Source organism: Plodia interpunctella, chromosome 5 (genome assembly GCF_027563975.2).
Source record: "Plodia interpunctella isolate USDA-ARS_2022_Savannah chromosome 5, ilPloInte3.2, whole genome shotgun sequence".
In the NCBI taxonomy this organism is placed as follows: Eukaryota; Metazoa; Arthropoda; class Insecta; order Lepidoptera; family Pyralidae; genus Plodia; species Plodia interpunctella.
The window spans coordinates 5,728,096-5,753,734 of NC_071298.1; the positions used below are offsets into that span (position 1 = coordinate 5,728,096).

General features: G+C 35.4%; 2 protein-coding genes across 4 annotated transcripts in view; one reads left to right on the forward strand and one right to left on the reverse strand.

The window, feature by feature from the left end:
- The window catches only part of LOC128670418 (uncharacterized protein), an 80,163-nt gene that overhangs the window by 10,084 nt on the left and 44,440 nt on the right, over positions 1–25,639 (forward strand). Inside the window, exons 3-7 of the mRNA XM_053746061.1 lie at positions 1,373–1,595; positions 4,874–5,007; positions 5,401–5,602; positions 6,447–6,578; positions 6,943–7,130. Of these exons, the coding sequence (XP_053602036.1) occupies positions 1,373–1,595; positions 4,874–5,007; positions 5,401–5,602; positions 6,447–6,578; positions 6,943–7,130 (879 nt within the window). The remainder of the gene's footprint in view (positions 1–1,372; positions 1,596–4,873; positions 5,008–5,400; positions 5,603–6,446; positions 6,579–6,942; positions 7,131–25,639) is intronic.
- The window catches only part of LOC128670422 (CD82 antigen-like), a 45,526-nt gene continuing 28,813 nt past the window's right edge, over positions 8,927–25,639 (reverse strand). For all 3 annotated transcript variants that reach the window (XM_064435972.1, XM_053746066.2, XM_053746065.2), the window contains 2 exons: positions 12,046–12,138; positions 8,927–11,444 (listed from right to left, as the gene is read on the reverse strand). In XM_064435972.1, coding sequence (XP_064292042.1) covers positions 10,274–11,377 — 1,104 coding nt within the window. In that variant the 5' untranslated portion in view covers positions 11,378–11,444; positions 12,046–12,138 and the 3' untranslated portion in view covers positions 8,927–10,273. The remainder of the gene's footprint in view (positions 11,445–12,045; positions 12,139–25,639) is intronic.

Genomic DNA, 25,639 nt, shown 5'->3' on the forward strand with positions numbered 1-25,639 from the left:
ATATTAATAGGTTGTACATATTAAATCAATTATTGGTGATATTGATCTAAAAATAATAAATAAAAATGAAAAAAGAAGACTTGTAAAAGTATTAATTGTTATAAAATTTAATTATAAGATTATAATCAATAATTTTTTGAATTGGATTGGACGTTTATTTTTATCAATCTTAATTTGTATTGATGACATAATCATAGTCACTAAAAATTACGTTACATTTTGTCAATTAATCGTTCTGAACAAATAAAATAAACCGTTATGATATGTTTTACTCTAATCTGTAATCATGGTCCTTTTCCCTTTGTTGCAACTATGTGGAACATTAAAAAGAGGGCAATTTGTAAAGTAATTGCAGACTAATTTCCAAGCCCAGAACTAGCGCTGCAAACCCACTTCGGAATGCTCAAAGCAAATGAATACAGCAATTATGCAAAATTACTCATTGGACAAAAGATTAAATTTGGCTGCTTGAGGCTACATAATAATTAATATAACGATATAGTCAACTATTTACGAGTCACACGTCTGACGGTGACTGTAACAAGACATAAGCTATATAATAGGTAACATATGCTAACTACATACCTAATATACACCTATATGTGTAAATTGAGTATGTCCTTATTGGTACTACTCATTAAATGTGGGAGGTAAAGGTCTTCAGTTTAGCCGTTGCCATTTAGATATGGATCAATGACTTTCATTGTCTATCACGAAGTTAACTAAAATCAAAGGAATAAGATTTTGAAACTAGCTTATTTTAGCTACACTTAAAATTAAACATTATTATTATACATAAAATTTACGCGGGAATATTTTTAAAAGCGGATTTCATAATTTATATACGAATGTGATTTATTTGTTACTTTAAAATTTATTTAAATTATTAATTACAACAAAAAATAAAAAAAGAACAAAATAACTTACAAAACTTTATAAAACAATAACCTTTAAAACCTCTAATTTTTTTATACTCGGAAAGTAGTGCATAATTGATCCGAATACCGACTGGGAGATGCGAAACAACAACTCACCCGCGCTGCAGTCGGGAAAAATCTCATAGTAAGTAGTTAGTTTTTCCCAAGAAGTAAATTTTAAAAATTCAGTTCATTGTTTTTTTTTTCAATGTTCATACTAACTATCGGCTTCGAACAATTTAACGTTAAAAAAAACAAATAAAGAAAAAAATATAATGCACAGTTATTTCATTAGTCAAACACGATAGTTAAATGAAAAGTAGAATGCATGTTTGCCACGGTGTAAGTCATCAAATTCAACTTGGATATAGCCGTATAGTCTAACATCGTATGGGAAATTGTTTCATTTGTAAACCAACAATCAATTTTTTTATTATTTTGATCTCATCCTACAGGGTGCAACACCGGCAACAATAGCGATCCTCAAAGGGCAGCTAACAATAGGGTTGACGAAAGAACAGCTAGAATACCTTTCTCAAGCTGAAGGCGTGGTGAAGGCTTCGCGTCGAGATCTAGCGCCGGTGGCGGCTGTCGGGGGGGACGGGGCCACCACCGTCGCCGGCACCATCATCGCTGCCCAGCTGGCTGACATACCCGTATTTGTTACTGGCGGTATAGGTACGTAGCTCGTGCTCACCGATCGCGTCTCCAGCAAATGCGTACACAGCAAATGTGTATGGAATTATTCGTAATAACTCATACAACAGTGCTGCATAGAAATTGGTTATGTGAACCTTTCTGTGAACGAAGTTTAGTGATTAGTTTTGGAATAATGAATATAAAAAAATACCTTAAATCGAGGAGCATTACAGCTATTTGTTCAAAGACCAAACAAAATCGTAAATAACTGCAGTTATTATAATAAACTAGGTACGCGGTGTGCGGGTAGAAAATGAGTAAATATAGAAAGCGCCCAAACCAACTCGATAAATGCGATTAATGACACAATAAATTTAAATTAAGCTAAAGCGTACTTTAGAGTTCAGCTCGCTTTTAATTTGTTTTCGATTGGCTTGCAAATGGATTGACTTTATTTAGGAATATTATTGGACTACACCGCATTCCAACCGGCTACGTTTTTATTTAATGAATATTTTTTATTTTTTCATTTCATTAGCAAAATTTAAATACTAGAGTAAAAAGGTATTAAACGAATCAAGTAATCCACCATCATTAAATATTTTAGAAATGCGTATGAAATTATCTTTAATTTGATCTAAGAAGATCAAAGAAGAGAAGATGTTACGACAATATTAGATGTAAGTAAAATTTTATACATCGATCTCATATTTATCTATACATATAATAAAACAATAAAAATATTTTGTCTGCACATTTAGTATTTTTAACTGAAATGGATTAGTGTCACTCTGACACTAAAAAAAATAATAGAAAGCAAAATTTTTCTTTGAATTTTTTTCTGTCTATCTGTATGTATAATTACGCTATTCTCCGAAAGTACTGGAAAGATTCGAATGAAACTTGGCAACATTGTTTTGAAAACTGGAACACCTGATGGAGAACAATGATAGTCCAGCTAAACTATAGGAAATATAGAAATGGCGCCTTGACAAAAGCCTGATGAGCATTTTCTGTTGAGGTATAGAAATCGAAGATCTGGAACACATGTTGTAGACCCATGATGATCCAGCTAAGCTATAGGAAATATAGAAATGACGACTTAACAACAATTTAATTTGATGAGCATTTTTGTTGAGGTATAAAGCCGAGATTCTCACTGGGAGTGGTGCCGGTGAAACTATACTTATCCCGCCTATACCATTGAGACTTTAAGTGGCTTTCTCCAAGGTGAGCAACTCTTCAGGTCTTTTTATATTGGCACCCGAAAGAAAGACCCCCAATAATTTGACTCCTTACCAAAAATTTCATAATCACCCACTCATTATAATTGTTTTATTTTATATGCCTTTATAGTTTTGTTTATATGGGCTTGCTATTTTTTAAATCAATCATTTGATTTATCTAAGATTATGTATTTTTTTATTTATGCTCCAAATTTTTTGTCCTCACATTGTTACTATGTACTTAAAGTACTCACCTCCTATTTGTTTATATATTGTTTACTTGTCGTCACTTAAGTTAATCATGCTGAGTACACTCGTTTTTGGTTTTGCAACTGGTCATGATTCTATTGTTTATTTTTATATTAACTTTTGTTGTAAAACTGTTTTGTGTACCTAATAAATAAATAAATAAATTGATCGGCCACGCGAACAAAGTCGCGGACATCAACTATATAATAAAGAAACTATTCGATTCAAAGAATATAATAAATATAAATATATTAGGACACAGATTGAGCGAGCCCCAAAGTAAGTTCGAGACTTGTATTATGGTATACTAACTCAACGATACTATATTTTATAATAAATACATATATAGATAAACATCCAAGAACCGGGCCAATCAGAAAAAGATCATTTTCCATCATGACCCGACCGGGGATCGAACCCGGGACCTCTCGGTTCAGTGGCAAGAACCTTACCACTGCGCCACCGAGGTTGTCATGAAAATGAAAGAGAATAATAGAATATCATGAAAAAGCGAACTTGAGCCCGACTGAGGCATATGGGAATAAAATATTTCTATGACGTAGTTCCATTGCGTCACAGACTTACGAACAGCAAGTCTGATGTACGCTTTCATTCGAGCGAAAATCTTTCTAAAACATTGCACATGAAGGTCTGATTTTCCCTGAAGTCAATAATAATTTATAAGCGCATATTTTACTTTCGCAGTAGGAACGGCGTAACTTGGATTGTTGCGAAATATATTATGCAGGTTATAGCCATAATAGAATCCTACCCAGCTAGTGACAGTTTCCAGCTTCTTTTGCTTGTAAACATTTTCGCGTAGATGTTATACTGACGATCCGACTGAGCTGACCTTTTGCATTTCATAACATCAAATACATGCTCAAACTTTAGAAATAACCCTAATGACTATAATAATAGTAGCCTCTCGGGCTACTATTTTTCCTATTCAATTTCATTCTCTTATATACCATGCATATTTATTCACATTTACCTAATCATAATTACTACATGTTCTCTCAAGCTTTATCTCTTAGCAACAGACTATGCTATCTTATCTTACACCAGTGGAATTGCAGCCTAATGAAAGTAATTAACACTGGATTCCGGCAGGCTCGCGCTCCGTCGGCCATTCTCGTTCCGGCCAAACATCACACAGCAGCTACGGCCAGAAAACCTCGTTACTCTGTACGAATTCAATTTTAATCATCCCAGCACTTTAGCAAAGGATCAAAAGGAATCGCGTTTGTAATTTTGTCACTCTAACAAAGATACTCATTTTTATACATAGAAATATATCCTTCATATATCGATTTATTGAAAAATAGTCTGTGAATGAGAAAATATCAAAGAGTCTTACAGTAGCTTGATCATCTCGCTCAAGCTCCACAGCTTCGCATCTGTGTCTATTCATAACCTTCACTTCTCACATCCCATGATAATTTAACTGTTCGAGAAACCAAAATAAATACAGTAATTTACGTATAGGATTGAATTCGAATGCGATATCTGTACGTGAGTAACAGTAACAGCCTGTGAACTAAAAATTCGGCGAAATACATCGGAGTTAGTTTGTGGATCTATTATTGTAGGTAGCTTGAGTCAGCTCCATTATATCTCCATTTCCGTAGTCGAGGCCGAATGTTGAGGAATTGTAGCTAAGCCAAAAACGAAAACGAAAATTTGTGCTGAGAGTTCGTGTCATATAACCTCGGGTCTCATATCATCAATAATAACAATGATTAGCACTCCTTCCCTTTTAAACGAGAGCAAGAATAATTTTATTTCAAGAAAGATAATTAAATTTAAATATTTTTTTTACTACTTTTTTGTATTCTTTAGGTGGAGTTCACCGAGAGGGGGAGTCAACCATGGACGTGTCAGCCGATCTGACTGAGCTGGGACGCAGCAACACGTTGGTCGTCTGCAGCGGCATTAAATCTATCCTCGACATAGGGAGGACGCTCGAATTTTTGGTGAATATAATTAAATTATAACCAACTTTTATCAGTTTCCACTATCATCATTAGTCACTACAAAAAAAGCCCAGGTTCACGTTTTATTCATTATTTATTTTTCAATTCTATCGCATACAGAGCCAATGCAAGGTATATTGGTTGCATTGGCATCGATAAACAGATGCTAACTAATGATGGTGATCGTACCTTTAAAACGTAATAATGATTCAAATAGTCATCTCGGACCTATTGCAATGGCTTAGCCTTTTCGTAGGTAGTGGTCAATTTAAATATGGCTGAAAATTACTTTTATTTTAAGATTTTAAAAACGACCAAGACACTTGCACTCATTCATACTCATTCATACTTGCATCATTTTGGTTGGAATATACTATGTTTTTTAAACCATAGGAAACCCAAGGCGTTTGCGTCTGTTCGTTCGGCGAGTCGTCAGAGTTCCCAGCGTTCTACACGCCGCGGTCTGGGCACCGCGCACCGCACCGCGTGCCTGACGCTGGAAGTGCCGCTCGTCTGCTACGGATCTCACACACCTATGGACTTAACTCTGGAATCGTTATAGCCGTGCCTATACCTAAGGAGTACGCTATGGATGGTATAGTTCCATTGAGATTTATTTTTGTACTACACACGCGGGTAGTCGACTTTTTTGAATGTTTGCCCGTCCTTTTTGATGAATATATTCTAGTGTCTAGGGAACACTTTGGCAGTGCACTCCTTTCGCAATCTCGGAGAACGTGATACCGCGCTCCGCTCTGAGCGATGCACACAGTTATGAACTTGCCACAAACATATGATGGCTGTATTATAATATTTTCGTTATAGATAGTGTAATAAAATATGGGTTTCAGTAAAGAAAAGTAAGAAGCTATACATATGTATTCAAATATTTACCTTATGTAGCTACCTAACTAAAGGCGTTGTAATTTGCCTTACATATTATAAAACAAACCCGTGCCGCGTCTCTTTGTCTGTCTGTTCGCGATAAACTCAAAAACTACTTACAGATTTTCATGCGGTTTTCACCAATATCTAGTGTGGTTCCTGAGAAAGGTTTAGGTGTATTATTTATTACGTTTTTACTCGAGCCAAGTTGGAACGAGCCGCTAGAATTGTATAAATCTTGACACATAAGTAAAATGCTATTTTAAAATCAATTGAACGCAAATTAAACTCAAGAAGTACAAAATCAAGTTTGATCCTTTGTCCTGTGAAACTTCAACAATGAAGAAAGAAGTTACACGAGTTATGACCATAGAGTTTCATTGCCTTAATCTGATAAAACTGAAACCATTAAATTTTAATTTATTGTCCTCAGATTAAGGATTTACATATTTTTACATCTCTATCAAAGAGTGAGGGAACTCAACATTTTGTCTAATATAAATATTTTAATGATTTGATAAGATCCATTGAAATAATCTATTGATGTTTTACAGAAGATGTTATTGAAGGAGCTATTGAGCTCGCTTTAGAAGATGCTAAGAAGAAAGGGATTCGAGGCAAAGAAATAACGCCCTTCATATTGGCCGCAGTCGCCGCAGCTACCGGCGGCTCCTCTCTATCTGCCAGTATCCTTTTTGAAACTTGTATAAACCTAAACATACATATTTTTAACGTTTAATCATCAGCTTAACTAAAAATGATATTTTTTTTCATAGTTGTCAATTTACCACTACTGGACAAAACTTGCCCTAATTTGCTCCACTGTAAAAATAGTAGATTATTTCATTATTATTCAACCACGTTCACATAAAAATGTACAATGTTAGCAAAACTACAAATACGTTTAACACTGAAGTAATGGTTTAATTAGTAGTAGCCCATTCTAGGCAACGTAATTCAGTACTAAATTATATATGTATAAACTCCGACAATCTCTAAATGATAGTAGTGAAGCTAATTGCCTCAATTTCTTTCCTTAATGACTCGCAGACATCGCACTCATAAAGAACAACGCGAAAGTGGGCGCCGATATTGCCGTCGAATTTAAAAAGTTGAACAATGTAGACAATTTTAATATTGAATTCCTGAAGGGCGCGTCGCCGAGAGAGGGCGACGTGCTAGTCATTGGAGGGGCGAATGTGGATAAGACGTACAGAGTCATTGAAGACAACGTCAAGGTAAGTTAATGCACGTACTAATCATATTCTACTTGTGAGGTAGTAACAATAAGTATTGTTTTTTAAATAAAATTGATATACCTAAATGCAATATTTTAATAAAATCCTCGAATGTTTATTAAATGAAATATAAAATAAATTTATGTCTAAAATAAATTTAGTTAATAAAGTATACGGATAGGTACGTTAGATTTTTTCTTTTGAATCTGCTCGTATTATGAAAAGGAAACAGGTTTGCTCATATTTATAGGTATGTGTGGGTGGGATAAATTTTACATTTGTTTGATAATACTAATTCTAGATATTTTTAGAGTATATACCTACCAGGGTATAATTTCGGATTTCGGAAATAAAAATAGCAATTTTAACAAACTCTTTATTTAATGCATTTATTATGATAATATTAGCTCTCAGTCGCCTAGTGCGTACCTTCGGAAAGTTGTAACAACTCTACCATAGTGATAAATACACATAAATATAAACGAAAGTCAGAGGTCGATATAAATAATCCTATCATCGGCATGTGATCGTTTGAGTTGTAGCACTTCTTTCTGTAAAGTTTATCTTTTTTTGTGAAAAACAGTGACCACACTTTACTAAACCTGAAAACTTCTGCAGAAAAAAAATACAATTATAAGTATATCTACCCACAATGTGTACTTAACTAATTGTGGGGAGATACAATAATGAAGACATCAATTGTAACGACATTTAGAGAGTGCCCATGGCACGTAAATACAACAAATTCGTAGGTCAATGTCAGGTCAGAAGGAGTAGGCAGCACTTCAGAGACGAGGTTAGATTCCATAATTTCATATCGATTAGTTTACAATAAAAGTAACGTCAGTTATATACGATTTTAAAAGCCAAGGCACATGTTATTTAACCATTTTGGAAGTGATGCAGGATTTAGATTGGATCCTAACTACAAATTATTCAACTTTCCGAATATAGGTACAAATTTTAATAAGATTGGTACATTTATGTGACAACAATATTAAAAAACTATTTTTCTGCATAAATTCACAAAATATTATACCTACTCTAAGCAAACATAATTTCATACTCATTATTATAGTATAAGTTTCTATAAATTACGTCGTAATAAGTACAAATATGAAGGTAGGTATTCAAACATTGTGTTGATATTACATACAAGTAGACTTTGAATGATCGTTAAACACGCATGGATCTGATTATCCTTAATTTGACACAGCCATTAATTTACCTACAATCGTTCAACTGATTTACAGAAATGGGCTCGATCTACGTCCATGGCGACCTCTAGTAGCATTAGTACGATTGCTCTATTAGTATCGGTATGATAAATTCGTACGAAACACTTTAAATTCCTCTGCAGTAAAACAAATTATATTTTTTCGTTTTATATTGTTACAAGCATATAATTGTAGGCACTACGTCTTTTAAGCTCATATCAGTACTATTTTTGTCAATCTGTTCATGCACATTAATATTCGCACTCTACACATGTAAAAATTATTATTGTTACGAGTATATTTATTTACATATTATCCATATTACTGAATCGTTGGAAATTCTGGTCTCGCGGGCAAATTTATTTTCCTAGCCTCAGTCCGTCCTACATACATTATAATAACATTAACTCTTCAGTATAGTGATAAAATTGTAAACAAAAACATCGTAGCCATCTACGGTGTACCGTAGCCCCATGCTACGGCGTAGCACGTTGTCGTAGATATCCGTTCCGACGGCTATACAACAAAATACTTTGTATCGCCAATTGCAATGAAAAAAATTACTAGTACTATATTACATTTCTTTATTTTACTTTTATAACGGACTGTGAGTAGGGCTTGTGGATCCGATTTGAGAATTTGGGAAAGAAACGGACAATTTTTAATAACTATATGTTGTAACACAAAAAAGGCTTATTAAAGTATTTTAATTGTGATTTAAGCACGTGTCGCTAATCAAAGCAGAGTGGTTATGTTTATATAGATACTAATCTAGAGCTATGAATACTGGTCGGAACATGGGTATGAATATAAAGACAAATTATAATTCGTTTCCACTAAACTAAGTCTATCAGCGGAATTCGTCTACACTCCGCAAAAGTTGATTTATGCAACTGGTAGATGCTTGTAAACATAAATCAAATCTCAAATCTAATACATTATTTGTGTAGATAAAGTATAACGGGGATCTTATAAATATATGGTTGACTCATAAAGCTATGGGTACAACTAAAAGCTGCTGGGACTTAGCGCTAAGTAACATTTTATTTCATTATCATTTTTGGTAGTTTAAAATGTATCTCTATATCTGATGCACTTTGGATGTTCTGGCAGTCTAATAGACCTCCATTTCTCACCTTTATGTGTGCTCACAAATTCTAATGATCACTCGTTTGAAACCCTCATTATCATTTCCGTTTCCCTGTATAGCATAAAACGAACGTATACCTCTATTTGTAACGAAATATTTACTGCCAAGCGTAGGAACTAAACACAAGCTTTGCTCGTGGGAATCATCTCGTCTAAATTGTTAAACACTACATTTCTCGTCCGTTGCACTTTCATATCTCACGGTTTAATTTCTTATTTAAAGACACTCTAACACATATTTGCGTCGCCTGAAACTGATTGGACTCGGTTACCACTATAAACGTTAACGTACAGAGTCACACCGAATCGTTTCGGTATCGCAATTGACAATAGCGATGACACGCACGATGCAGAAGCTGGGTTATCTCCGCCGATCATACATAACTTTTAACATGGTAACAGACAGTATGCAAAATTGACGATATTGGTCACGAATAATTTTATTTTAAAGGCATTTTCAGTTCGCAATAACCCAATAAATAGATCCATTCAGAGCTAGATATATGAAATTGAATTAATGTTATGTATCTGCCATTTTAAAGACCCAATTTATATGATCGGAATTAAGTAACCCCAGAAGCTGGCAGCCGCGCGCAGAGCTCACAGCTCGAACTCGGAGCGGGTGTGACGGCGGTGGTCGAGGCGCACGTGGGCACCGGCAGCAGCGCGGCGCACGCACACCGGCGCGGCACGCAGCGGCGGTAGGTCTACCTCGCAGCCGGCGGTCGGGAATGACCGCCATCGCCGCCCGAACAGCCGCTCCAGATAACATCTTAGTCAGATCCTAGTCGCCGCGCTGTCTGCCGCCAATGGTCTATATTCTCCGCGAGCCAATTCGCGCATCTCACAGTTGTTATTTCCATTGACCGTCTTGGGACCGAGGGGTTCATCGTGTATACTTCGCCTGGGACAGGAATCTGACGCGCGACCTAGTAGAGCATCTCGTTCTCCCGCGCGCTCAGGGCTTCCACCGTGGGCCCGCACTCCACCATTTGCGTTTACTGCGTTCACTATCACAGTTTGCGAAAGCGGACCTCCATGAATTGGACTACCGTCGAGAAGCTCGCCCGCTCCGAGTTCGCTTCGTAATATCCTAATTTTCTGAATCATCTCCTTTATTTCGTAACGGAGGATTCCAAGGAAGCACAACTTTAAAAATGCTATAACGCAATATCCTAGCACAAATAACGCGTCTGCAGTTCGTCGAAGCCACACGAGTAGTCGTTCGGCACACGCGGCTGTATGCGGTGCACAGTGCACAGATGTAAAGGGCGCAGGGGGCGAAACAGCAGTAGTGGCAAGGAGTGACGGCGTTACTGCGGGCGTATGCGCCGGGATCCTGCAACAACTCGGTGGCAGAGTTGTTTTGTTGAATGCGGCGAAGTCGGCCGGACCAGTTACTCCGCAACAACGCTGCTCTCTTTGAAGTCGATCCCAAGCTTCTGAGAAATCCAAATCTGTATCGTAATCTTTTGCGAGTCGAATTCTTAACTGTGGGCGTAGTTCTCTACAAACTCTCTCGAATCTGAATGCCCAATAAACTCCAATAGCGGCGTCACCCACCAGCAGTGCCAATAAAGCAAGCCAATAGGCATTCAACATGCGCTCAGATAAGCGTAACGCTGCCAGACAACCCAGTAGCTGTAGTAGGCCAGCTTGTGCGGGCAAAGCAGCGTACCCGTAAAGGAAGCCGGGTTGAGCGGCCCCAAGGCCGGGAACCAGAGCGCGGCGGTAGTCAGTCAGCGCGCGGCCCGCCGCCGCGCAGAACGCGAGCGCGCCCAACAGCAGCGCGCCGTTGCACGCGTAGATCCAGATGCGGTAATAGCGCATTGCGCGATGCGCGGCGGGGTGCGCGGGGCGCGCGGGCGGCGGCAGCGTCATGGTGGCGGGCGCCGCGTCATGGCGCCGCCCGCGCCCGCGCCGCCGCCACGCGCCGCGCCCCACGCCTCTAAAACATAACACAACAATTACCATTAATGATACTTCATATAAAGGATACCAATACCACCATATTATATTGATAAACTAGAGTGTTTGACAATATACGAGAAAAATTTAAGAGTTAAACAGGTCATTGAGAACTTGTAATTTTAATGTTTTATTTACTTTATTACGTCGATGTCGTCTGGATCCCGATATCGCATTATTGGAAGTTTTTATGTATATATGAAAAAGCTTCAGACTTTTCATTGTTTATGGCTGTTCGATTGCGGAACAAAACAAAAGTCCAATAAGAACTTCGCTATTGAAATTGTTTGCAAAGGAATTTCTTAAAAATTGAATGTTATAATACAACAGGCAAGGTTCATAATAATATATAAATGCAATAAGAACATTACATTAATGTTTTTATATCTGTGGCTATATTATATAGCCTTTGAAATTGACTTTTTGCTACACACTATCGTGAAAACATGAAATATTTCACCAATTTGTGTATTGTTCTAGAAAAAAATAGCATAGGGCAGCATAGGGTAAATACATTTTAAAATGGCGTCATAGTTTTTCCCTTTCATGTAAGTAGCAATCCATATAAAAACAGTACTTACAATCCGCCGCCCGTGCCGTGGGTGAGAGCCCTGACTAGTCACAGAAGGGGCCGCGCGACTCTGAGCAGAGCTCCTACCACGCCGGTGTGTGTCCTGAAACAACGCCATATATTACACTCTGTTACTCTGATATTATTTAAACTATAGTTTACTGCTGGATATAAACCTCCCGCTAGACCCGTCTTATCCAATATGATCGGTTGTAATTACAGTATTTACGTCTTTTTAACCTTTGGTCCACGTTCTTAACCATGTTTCATAACCATCTACGAAAGAAGCTTTTTTTCTTTTTTTTTATCATATGTGATTTTTTGACATTTATTTAAGTTGTTTGCCGTAACAGATCATATTTCATTAAGTTGTTTGGAATTGATGATTTTTTATTCCGTAAATCTTCAGTAGTTAGTACCAACTTAATATTATATATTCCACTATTTCCTTAGTCGGGTTTTACGGCACTAATGGGAATAAATGGGCTTAGCCTATTCTTTCTCCGGAAACCACACGGTGAATGCTGCACAATAAAGCTGACAAATTCCACTATAGGCATAAAGAACAAAGGCTAAGGGACAAAGGGTTGGCATAGTTAATTATGTATTTATATCATAAACATTGTAATAAAATTGCGTAATAACTTTTTTATATACTTAGGCTTTTTTGCCGGATTTATTCTGTTTATATATTGCAATAAACATGATATATATAAATGGTATATCGCTAAGATAATATTAATTTCCAGTATAGCACGTTGCATTCGTTTTGGCACTTAACCTAATTTTAGTCCAACTAGGTAACTAATTTTCTAATCTAGTTGGCCACACGTGCAACATGGGAGCACACATTTAGTGTCTATTGTTGCAAGTTTAGTTATCTGATCAGACAAACAATGTCCTACAACATTATGCAAGTAAAATTTACACAAACTCAGAACATGATAGGAACACCACTTTATAGTAGAAGCTAATCTGACAACATAATACGAGTACCACATTATAGTACTTATAAGAAAATTCAACATTTGAATGTTAATCTCCACTAATATTTACAAATTCATGTCTACGCAATACGACAACTACTACAAATAAGAAGGCTGCATGTCTAACTGGCATTAAATCCCAATTGTGTGCTGCTTAAAAATAATTAGGTCAGTCATGTACCTAAAACTGTTCAAATCATTTTGCCTTCAAAATACTTCAATTTACTGGTAAAATGCGACTTATTATTTCTTAGAAATATTAAGTCGTATTTTACTTACGTCCTAATAACAATGTAGAAGTATCTAGTCACCGTACATTTTTGTTAGGATAAACAATTTTACAGCTATATAAAATAGATCGTATGTGTTATTTACTCATATAAGTATTGTGTTGCCACGTATCCCGTATAATCATTTCGAGGATATCATTTATAAGCATAAATTAATATAATCATTCTGCAAACCCACGTTCTACAAACAGAGCTAGAGGGGTATTATAAATTTAATTACACAAGTATGAAATCCGAACGGTTGATCCGATATTGATCTTCTTTTTTTGTTTGAAGGTCTAATAGATAATATTTCAATATGGATAGTTTTATATATCTAAAACTATTTTGATTGTTTTAAACAGCAGTCCAGTGAGAGCCTTAGCGCAAGCTAAGCTCTTCAGTACATATTTATGCATTATGCCTCAAACTCTGCTGAGTTACCAAAATGCTTTTTGGTACACTACAATCTACTATTATTATACATATTGTTTGTATGTCACGTATTTTATTAATACGTATACATACAGGTTTCCTTGAGGCACTAAAACGAAAAGAGTTACGAAGTGTCTCAGTTTAAAAAAAAGAACAATGCTAAACGTAAATTTAATTTATTAAAAACGGCCAGCGTGTTTTTATACAATTAGAAAAACATTATTTTGTATCAGTAAGCTGTATTACAAGCTACATATATAGTTTATGAGACTAAAGGAGTTGTTTAACCTTTACAAAATCAACACCAAATTCATTCGTGGGTAAATGTCAAGCGGTCTTACGAATGCTTCGTGGGTAACATAATGTCAGTTTGGAGCTATTTTCGGAGTGGCATCCTTCGTTCCCTAGACAGCTATTCGAGGTCACCACCATGTCATCATATAGAACAAACAGAAAGAACACAAACAATCTGTAGAAATTACAAGAAATGCAAACCCGAAAAAAGTAATATAAACGCTTGGAAAAGTTGATTGACATCAATCGATTGGCGTCTATCTGCCTGCCTGTCTATTCCGCGTTCATGACCATTATCGCTGTAACGATTTTGATAAAATTTCATATGCATATAGTTAAAGACCCTGATGAAACATAGGCTACTTTACTATCAAAAACTGCTTCCTATCAAAAGTCAACCTCACTATAATAGGGGCAAAATTTTGTATGAAAATTATGTTATTTCGCTTTCGCAGAGAAATTAACGCGGGCGAAGCCGCAGACAAAACTTGGTACACCTTATAAAAATAGAATGTATTTTTTCCCGTTCGTTAATATAATATGTAGACCTATATAGAGATAATGAACTTTATTAAAACCTTTTAAATTAAAGTCATTATTCTGTCATACTCGTTACAATCATAAATGACATTGACTGACGGTCGAGCTTCACGGAGTGCCTCTTCTGCACCCCCTTATGCTGTGCCACTTTGGCAAACCCGAGGTCAACTCCCTAATACTACATCCATAGAGAGATGATACACTAAATGAGTGTCATTCTCATTTCAGTTCATTTAATTAAGTAGCAATAGTTAGCATAATAAAGTAGCAAAAAGAGAAAATCTACTAACGTGTACACGATACATAGAACAGTATTGTTATTACAGTAAATTACTAGTGCGTGCTTTATAATATTGTTACATATATTTGACGTTATTTATATAGAAACAACATAACTTATATACGTGAAAAGTATTCAGTTTGTGGTGACCGTATTTCCGTATTCTACTCGTATTTCTGTTAGTGATAATCTGTCCACAACTTGCCCCGTTCTAAACTTGAATAAAAAAGTCAATCGAGTCGATAGTCAGTCGGATATTAAGCCAATGGATCTATGTTTAATCGCTACAAACAACGCCTCCCCTGAATAGATTGAACTGTCAACAGCTTTATGACATTTTAATGCTGTTCCGAGCGGCCAGCGGCCGGTTACGTGCACTTTATTGCGATTGTAAAATCTTTCCCTTTGATTCACTGTTTGTTACTTGACGCAGAACAGTATATTAGTAAATTCTTTTTTATTTAGAAAATTAACCCTATTTAATAAATGATCTCTGAAAATGAAAGTATTCAAGAAAAAATAATTGTTTAACTTGTTCAGAATTCCAATAATTATTTTGAAATAGTACCAAAGTTATTTGCTTCATTAAATTTTATGAATAATATGAAACTCTTTAATTATAAAATAACTATAGGTATACTTAATGATATTGCGCATTTTGTTCTTAAATAATAAAACTTAGTACAATAATATGTTTTTCGACTCTACGTAGCATAAACAAATCGACTATTTTTAGTGAATCATGTACTAAGATAATGTAGTATTTTAACAGATTTTTTTTTCTAAAATTAATTGATCAAAAGCGACAAAACGAAACATTAAAAATAGCTTTGATATGAAAATCTAATCCGGGAAAAGTGTTGACGTACTGACAAACAAAGCTAGTTGAATTAGAACAGCGAGGTCAGGGTGTTAGGTACTCAATGGACGCAATGGCCGACAAACAGCGGCGAAGCGATCATAACTCTCACTGGGAAACAAAACGATAGTGTACGAGTGCCGATAGCCCGCAGTAGCGCACAGAGTTACAGAAGTTACATAAATATTAACTATGCCTGCAGCAAATAGTATCTTGTGCGTTTTTCATACAAACTTTCACCCCCATTAGGTCAACGTACTTAGGTTTTAAAAAAAAAACAGGAAATCCGTTATGTAAGTATATTTAAATTAATATTAGGTACAAAGAAAAAAAATTTTGTTTCTTGTAACTTTTAGATACACACACAGTTAATTGACTGTTATTCTTATCACAGATTATATTATATAATACTTCCAGTACTTACTAACTGGAGTGATTTCTTTTGTGCGTATCTCTTGGTCATTAAGTTAATTTGCCAGACAGAAGTTAAGACAGCGCCACAATGTTTGAATGGGCGAGGTCGGACCCGTCTCTGCTGACTAGTGACGCGGGTCGACTCAAATTAGTGAATTCTCAGCCACGGGGTGTCTGTGTCTATTGAAATAAAAATAATTTGATAATACTCTCAGTATGTGGGAACTTTGATCATTGGATATGTAGAGATTTGGTTTCGGTTGAGTTCGTATGTGTATTACAGGACTATAGCAAAGTTTTTTTTTTATGGGTATCTTGATTCAGTAATGAAATTATTATTGATTAAATAATCAATGTATCGATTTAACTAACCCCAAAATCTCGAAATATTTACTCATTTCGCAGAAATGTAAACATTATTTATGTGTTTATTTATTTAGTCGAAAAAATAAATTTTCGCACTTAAAAATACTAGTATAAAATTTTCCGTGCCAAAAGACTTTTTATGGAATGCCAGCAATAATAAGCAATAACTGTCGCGTCGAAGGTCAACTCGATCTTAATTCCTTGGACACGTCGCAAATAACATTTCTGATACCGATGTGAATCTTCACTCTCATTAAGCTTAATGTTGCCAATCAATAAGACATTGCTAAATAAATCGAAAATAGGGCGAAAAACCCAGGCGCCAAGCGCTTAATGGGACGTCTTCGACCACTACGAGCCATGGCTACGAGCCTCTATGAGCCAAGGCTACGAGCCTCTACGAACCTCTACGACCTCTTTAGGACTACGAATATTACTGATTTCACATTCGCGATGAGTATATAATTTTTCTAACAAATTAAAAAACTATGAAATTCAATACACAAATCAGATTCAGATTTGTTTTTAATAGTCACTAGGTGAAAGATAAGTACAAGTGACGCCCTGCCACCGATATAAAATACTTATACAAATACTTTTGCCAATTTAACTAGGTATTTTTAGATGAATAAAAACTAATTTTAATGTGCTTTAAAGAAATACACCAATCACAAAATTACTAACTTCTAAGTACTAACTATAAACAAAAACGCATTTTTCTCAGTTTTTCTTACCTATATTTTATTGTCATGTCTAATTATTGTGTTTAATCTGAATTCCTCATTTATAATTCATTAAATATTATCATAAGATACGGCAGCCAACTACCTACTTACTACAGGAAATTGGTTTTTCATTATTCCATCACACAATGTGCCAGGTAAATTCACGTAATATCCCGTTATATCAAATAGCTATGCCCTCATTTCTACGACAAAGTATCATTAAAATATAAGTAGATGTTCTGTTTGCATAAAATGGAATGTAGTTATGAAAAGAAAAACTGAATAAGTAGGATCATTTTATGTACGTTTGAATAAGAATTAGAATTTTCAGCTTTTAACTTTTAATTATTCATATTGTAAAAAGATGAAAAACATAAGAATCTAAACTGCATACCAGTAACAATGTCGTATTTATATCCAATAAAATAAAGCGCAAATAAAATGACAACAGCGCGCGGCGTGTCTTTATTGCAGCGTCGAATCAAGAGCGAAGCGGTGTCCCGGAGCTAAGCAAAACATTGTAAGAATGCGGAGGCTCCGCTGGCAGCCCGCCAACTCCTACAGAGCCTTCGGGCTTCCTTACGACCTTGCCTTGATGACCTGCCTAACTGATCACTATGTAGTGGCAACTGCTTAGAGATATTTATAATTAGAAAATATTTTCTATAAATATATTTAGTATTACCAAAGTTATTGTGTTATTTGTGTTAATTTATCAACAGCTAAACGTGACTCTCGAGTTTCGCAACTTTTAGCTCTGTCTACCCTGTAAGGGATAAAGACGTGATACTATAACTGTATTTATATTATTAGATATACAATAGTCCATAATTAACGTATTTAATTTACATGTAAGTATTTACATAATAAATACATTTCAAACCGCCCTGCGTGCGGCGAAAGCACAATTTCTTGTTAAAACATTTCAGCGAACCGTCATAATGTGTGAACTGTGAAGCTCATTCCGTGGCACAGAATTTCAAAATTATTTAGACCAATTTCTACAATCCTTTTAGAAGAATTTTAATTTAATATTTGAAGTTACTTGTCATTAAAGGAATATGGATACATACGCAAATTAGAGAAAATGTTATTGTAAAGTTTGGTTGCAGTCCTTTGATTGAGTACCATTTCCCCCATATGCGCAATGGAATTGTTAGGAAGTTTATGCTTCTCTACGTTATTTCATATACGGTATTTCATATACGTTGGAATCTACAGTTTACTTCAATCGAGTCCCGCCAAAATCGGTACTTCTCACAGCACTATTGTAAAGACCTTAGTAGATTTTATGAACGCCATGCAAATAGGATTGCTATAGGTCAACGTGTCAAGGCTTATTGTATTCATACAAATGGACAATAGACATAGATTCACGCACTCGCAAACATAAGACATAAAAATGTACTAAAATGACGACGCCACATTCGTAATTTAGCTTTTGTTATCGTTTTCATTTTCAAAGAATGCAACTAATTTATATTCGAAGCAATACGATACAAAAAAATACTTTATGTCTTTAAAAAAACGTTTTGTGCAAACAAGTTACACAATTGTTGCGTAATCACCACGCTCTTATTTGTTTAAAAGTTATTTTTATTTCTAATTAAAAACAGACAGCAGTAATGTAATTTTAATACATATATCGTCGAATTTAAACAGTAAAAAGACAGCTTAAATCTTAATATAAGGTCCTCTCATATTAAAAGACCCAATTTCCCCGAGTTTCCGCTATTTATCAACTTTACAAAATTATATTAACCTGTCCCGAAACTTGATTAAATGAGACGGAGCACCCTGGATTACATGAATGATGATGGATGGCGGTGTGTATGTATATATAATATAATATGGCGAGGTTTGCCCCAAAACGCGGCGAGTGGTTCCCGCCCTAGTATAATAGGACCACTCCATATCCTCTCATGACTAACGCACCAAGGAACTGAATGATAACAGCATTGAGAACTTACAGGTCACTACATAATGTGGATTAACGTCAAATCTGCGAATCTTTGAATTTTAAAGTTTTATTGTAAGGATCCCGAGATCTAGGCTTACATCCATGTATATATCTAGCCATATAATGCAAACGAGTATGCCCGAATAAGAGATAGAGTCTCTGTTTAAAAACATTGCATTCAAGTCAGTTTTCAATTCCGCAGTCTGTATTTTGCCTCCGGCACCCCATCCCCCCGCAACAACAATGTCTAGGACCTGTCATGTACATCCAAGACAGATCCATTGATAACTTTGATCGATGACTCGGCTTTTTCGTACCTTTAATAAACAAAAAATGTTTTCATCCTTTCGTGAAAAAATATGAAAGTGAAATTTTTGAAAGAAAAGGAAAATGTTTGTATATTACCAAGATATTGGACATAGATCAATCATCAGACTTCGCGCATAGCGCCTATACATTCCAAATAAGACTCGCTAACATTTTTATTAAAGAAAAGCAATAAGTCAAATAAATAGTTCTTGTCTCTGCATCACCTCTTGGTTGAATGGTGGAAGCCTTTAAGTGCGCTATAATAAATACTTATGCAAGTATAATTCTCGAGAAGTTTTGGGTAAAAAAACAACTTCGCTAACTCTAGTTATAAAATACATGACATTTGATTCTGTGTAAAACTTTAGTTTCGGAATTGCATAGCAACCCAGACTAAGAAGGTTGAATTTGAAGCAAGTTGCGCGATCCCTTGTCTCGAGGGCTAAAACTGTAAGAAACTTCCAAGTTTTGAGTTTCTGCGTTTGACGAGGATATAAAGAGTTAAGCCACGCTTTTGAACTTGGATGTGGAAGAAACTCATCGTAATCATTTTTTTAGTGTTAGCGGAGCATGTGAGTCATGAGACAAAGAATCAGTTGTAATGTTTATAAATAGTACCTTTAGTAATTTATTGACATCTAATAATTTGGTAAGGGACAAAAAGAAGATAGAAACTAATCTTCACCTTGGTTTCTCAACTGATCTACATAATTTTTTGCAAGCGTATTGCACTATGTATGCAAATACGAGTAGATGAGGAAATAGAAAGTAAACCATATTATTTATATTTTTTATACGGTAAGCACACGCAGGCAATTTAATTTTCTTTTAAGAAAAATAAAGTTGTAGGTTATTCCTTAATACCACAATATTTCACTACCGTTTGGTCCAACAATTATGCCTAACAATATGGTCTCATAATCGGTTTAAATAGCTCTATCTGCAGAATTAGCGGTGGTAGCATATCACAATAATGCGCGGGAATGCAATCGTCGTTGGCCGCGCTCCAGGCCCAATTGTAAAATGACAGAGATTCACGCCCGCTCCGCATAGTTGTACTGATAGTTGCTCTCTCTCTATTTAACCTAATGTGCAACTAAATAACGAAGAGTATTGCTTTGGAATGTTACTCAATTCGCTTGCTACGTAACTTTAATTGTTTTGTGTTATGTACCAAAAATACAAATGCTGACTTTTTATTGTAGCATATCAAATATTGAGAACGTAATGTAATAAATATATTGTAAACTTACGTTGATTGGGCAAGAAAATTGCGGCATAATCTTTTATTTATTCTAACGGTGTATAACTCTTTCTTGTTTTAATTTAATTATTTAAGCTGACTAAAAATTGTATCATGTATTTATACATGTGCAATGTAAATATAAAGCTAAAAATAGGAAAACAAATACAAAGGAATTACTTATTTTTATAGTTTCTTGCGAGGTTGTACCTCGGAATAAAAATGCAACAAAAAATGCCTTATGCATTATTTAGATTATCAAACGAAGTCTTGCACATTTTAAAACAAACAAACATCGGACGTTGTGGTTACGAATATCGGTGTAAAGTTAAACTCCCACTAAATCCCGAGAGTGCTTTCGACTTTTAACTAAAAGCAGCAACCACAGCTAAGGCCCCGCATCCACTCACCTCACCGCTAAGCTTAGCTACCAACAACAAAATTCATGCACGCCTGTACTATGCATTCTAAAGAGGAGCAATCAATATTAGATATTGATTGTGATTGTAGTCACGTGTCACAGAGTCCACAAATAGCCACCAAAAATAGTCCTGAACTCAATTAATTAGGCCTTAAATCTCCATCGCAATAGTACCCGCCCCCGCGAACTTTCCTGTGAACTGAATTTATTGTGTACTGATCGAGATATTTTTAATGACCGCCTCTAATAGGATATACATTCTTGCTTTATGGGTATATTTTATGTGTATTTAATTACAATTATTATTTTTAATGGGTACATAAAATACTTTATATCAGTCGAAGAGATAATGAGCTCTATCCTTGTTACATTTATTTCTAGAGCTCAACTTTAAAGAAACAAAATAGTATTATTTTTCCGTTTACTAGATTTACTCATTATCCTTATCCTTTGTGCTTTGTAGAGACATTACTTTCGTTCCCTTCTTCACTCACTTGTTTCAAGTATCTAACGATCTTGCTTCTACACGTGATATCGTTTTTGTCGCATGACCGACACGAACTCCACGCCGTGATATTCTTACATTGTGATTCACTTCACGGGCCGCCTATCACACTAGCTCCGATAACAATGCTCACTAACGAAGGCCCATTTCGCGAATGCGCAGTGTGTAGTGAACTATTGGAGACATTTCTATCTTGTTTACCTCGACTGGCACGATTGATCCTGCTTACTCTAATTCCGATCAACTAGCTGAGCGGCCTCACACACAGCCACATCGCTTTTGGGTATGTATGAAGGGTAGGTATCGTATATCAACATCTAAGAACATGATCCACTTCGGCCTTTTGTTCAGTTTGTTTTGTTTTTTAAACAATTTAAAACAAAATAAATAAACAACGTCATTTTCGCAGATGATATGATGATCATCATACATAATTCGGAAAAATCTATATTTATATAATTTACACTTCCAAGAAGTACTAGATGTCTTTATTTTTCTCAGGTCAAAATGGGTCGTTACTCGCTCTACTTGTGCACTCTGCGACAAGAGCTTACACTCTCGGCACTTACCAAGAGTCGCGAGTTAACTTCTAACAAAGAACTAAACTCATCTGAGAACGCTCAGTGAGAATAGTTGTACGTAATTATTTTAGTACTCTACAGAATTATCTCTCGTTTTGTTTATGTGCTTAACAAAGGTAGTATTTTGTGAGAGTAATACCGAGGGCTTTAATTATATAGTTTTTAGCGAGTAAGTAGTGAGATATCTAATTATAGTCTCAATTTAAGAGCACTAAGTTTAAATAAAAATGATCTCTCATGCGCTTTAAAAATCATTTCCTAAATATTTTACATATTTAGCTTTTTAGCTTTATTTTACATATTTAGGCTAATTAGCAAACGGATTGCCTGCTGTTAAGCAAACACCGCAGCTGACTTTCAAAAGCGATACACTCTTTATTCTTGAAGACCCCAAAGTCAAACCAATTTTTATCACCTGAATCACGCATTAGCTTAAAAGCTGAAAGTAAATTAATAATAATTTATCGTTATACCAAGTAGTTTTGGTTTACCACATTTTGCTTAAATCCTTTTGTCATTTCTGATTTGAGTGAATTTGCAGAGAACAAATATTACAGTCATAGCCTGTATGGTTAGCCCAATGTAATTCGGTCGCGGTGACCGCACTGTCTAGTCGACGCATAAACATCAAACATGTACAATTAATTTGTAGTAAATAATGGAATTTCATAAGTTGGTATTTGTAGCTCTTCTTTTGCTCTGTGAATTTTCTTTTATGGATTTCCAAAGAATATCATGGGAAGTATGGATTCACTGCTATCTTTGGATATGGTAGAATATAAGAACTAAAAAAGTATGTTAAAACTTCAAACCGAACAAAGTGCTCATAAGACTGCACGAAAAGACACATGTTACATAATATATCCAGTAATGAAGATTATGCATGTATTTTTCACTGTAGTTTTAGCGTGCAAATATTAGGAGCGGAGATGAGAGAATCAAAAAAGTTTCTATCGGAGATAGTGGAAATCAATCGGTGGGACGTGCCGGGTCGTGTCTATCAGAGATGGCACACATCGGCCCGGCGATTGCTTTGTGCCGCAGGAAATTAGTTTCAAACTTGTGAGCGACCGGTCCGCTCCTTCTGAACCTCTCGCAAGAACTCATCTTGAATTGAAGCAATGAAAATTCTAATTCAACATCAATATCCTCTTTACCAATACCTTCATTATTTTCTAATTTCAATAGGAATTGTGATGCCGTAATTTTTTCATTAAAAGTCAGAAGCATACAACTAAGTATCAAACATCCCAGGATCTAAGGAGGGGGGAAACTGGAGGGGCGACAGTTTCATGGGGGCGCCTAATACTTGAAATCGGAATTTGAAATATCAAAACCTCTTTTTCTACAATCTCATATTTTTTTATCAAGTATTCGAAATTCGTATCACAATATAATACGTTTGAAATAACTTGTATGTTGGACGTACATACAAAAGATTTTTTAGTTAGTTTTAAACATATACTAAGTAATTTATGAACGCATCTTAATAGATGAACTAATTTTTTTTAACACGTGCTTGCTCGATCTCTCTGCCAGGGGAATCCCCATTGCTTCTATACGAGTCTGAAATGAAATGACAAATAGTCACAAAAAATACTCATTTGTCAGTTTTAAAAGTTTTTCTCAAATACTGAAGGGAGGGGCGCCACTATTTAAAAAAATCGTAGATACGTCACATTTTTTTCTCGTGTGACGTTTTACATGACTTGATACAATATATATCACTTGATATAATTCAAGATATATCGAATCAAAAGACCCAACAGGAGAACGTATTGCCGATACATAGTTATTTCTCCGTAACTATGAAGTTACGTCCGCGTATCTAACATATTTTCGAAATCCAGTAATACGGAAGTCGCGGACATCGCCACGGAACCTCGCAGGAAAGCTATCATAAATTTGAACCGAGCAGAGACGCAGCAATTTCTGGTTAAATCTGTTACATAAAAGTCAGCTTCAAAATATATTTCAGTATTTTCACGGAAATGTTTTCCAAATATTTTGCTATTCAAGGTAATTTTGTATATTCGAAAAGTTTTTATTTAGTTTCACCGTAGCCGGGACGGTTTATAATCAGATCATGCAAGTTAAATTTGGCCCTTTTTCCCGTATCCGATTGAGACATTCTACATGCATATTCATGTAAATCAGATGACTATACAATACTTTTATGACACTGCTTATGAGAGGAAAAATAACCACAGAAGTTCTGAAAAAAATGATGTAACCCAATCAATATGGATTGATACCAAAACTTAAACATTTGTTTTTTATGTACAAAATATTATAGGAAAACGTTACGTTGTCACTGTTTTATGAAAATGGAATTACCGCGATTATTATCATTTCAATATCGGTTTTGTCTGCAGTGACAGGTAGAGGTAGAAGGCACTGCACCGAGCCCCGCCTGGCACGGGTCACAGGTCACCTGCCAGCCGTCATTTACTGCTTCCTACTAAGTTCCTCGTTAAATGTTATTACAACTGTATTGCTACACTTCGTGACATAACGCTGTAAATAAATGTGAAGTTTATTTTCTATATCCATTAATAGAGGCACTAAAGATTTACGAGTGTTTCAAATTTGAAACGATGAACTTTATGTAGTTGAAATTATAATGACTATAAGTATAATGACTATAAGTAATATATTCATTATTTATTAATATTATTTTAAGTTTCAACGTTTTTGCTACTTGAAGACTGAATATAGACTTCCCGTTACGTTTTCATTATGACTGATACATATCTGACTGTCGCCGACATCCCAAGGTGGTCATTTATTAAAAAGTCATGAACCAGGAAACTTAAACATATCTGTATTTCTATATAGTTGACTATATAAATCTAAGGTATGCATACTACATACATATTACATATTTTTTAGTTTATTCGACCGCCATGCACTACGTATGTACTATTAATGATGTAAATACTAACGATGTTTTCAAAGCTGTAAAAATATACTTATTCGAAATGTCACTGCCATTAAAATCACCAAGACCCTGTTTGTTACTAAAGATTAATTATGTCAATAAATCTTCTAGTAGCAGCCAAACTCTGACTTTTCCAGTTCCCTCAGGCAGTATAAAGAACAAATTCCGTATGATAAGAGCTTCAAAAAGATTTAATGACCTCAGACACGAAATAAACGAATCTATTTGACCTATATTTCCTCTAACTACCTACTTAAATTATTCGAATCAAGTTTTGTTACAAATGGCCAGTAGAGTAGTTACTGGATTTAGGTACTATTTAGTTTTATCTAATTAGATGTTTTAGTATCCTTACGAGTACATCCTTACATATTACAAAACAAAGTTCTCTGCCGCGTCTGTCTGTCTGTTCGTGATAAACTCAAAAACTACTATTTACATGCTGTTTTTACCAACGTCTAGGTTACGTTTTTAAA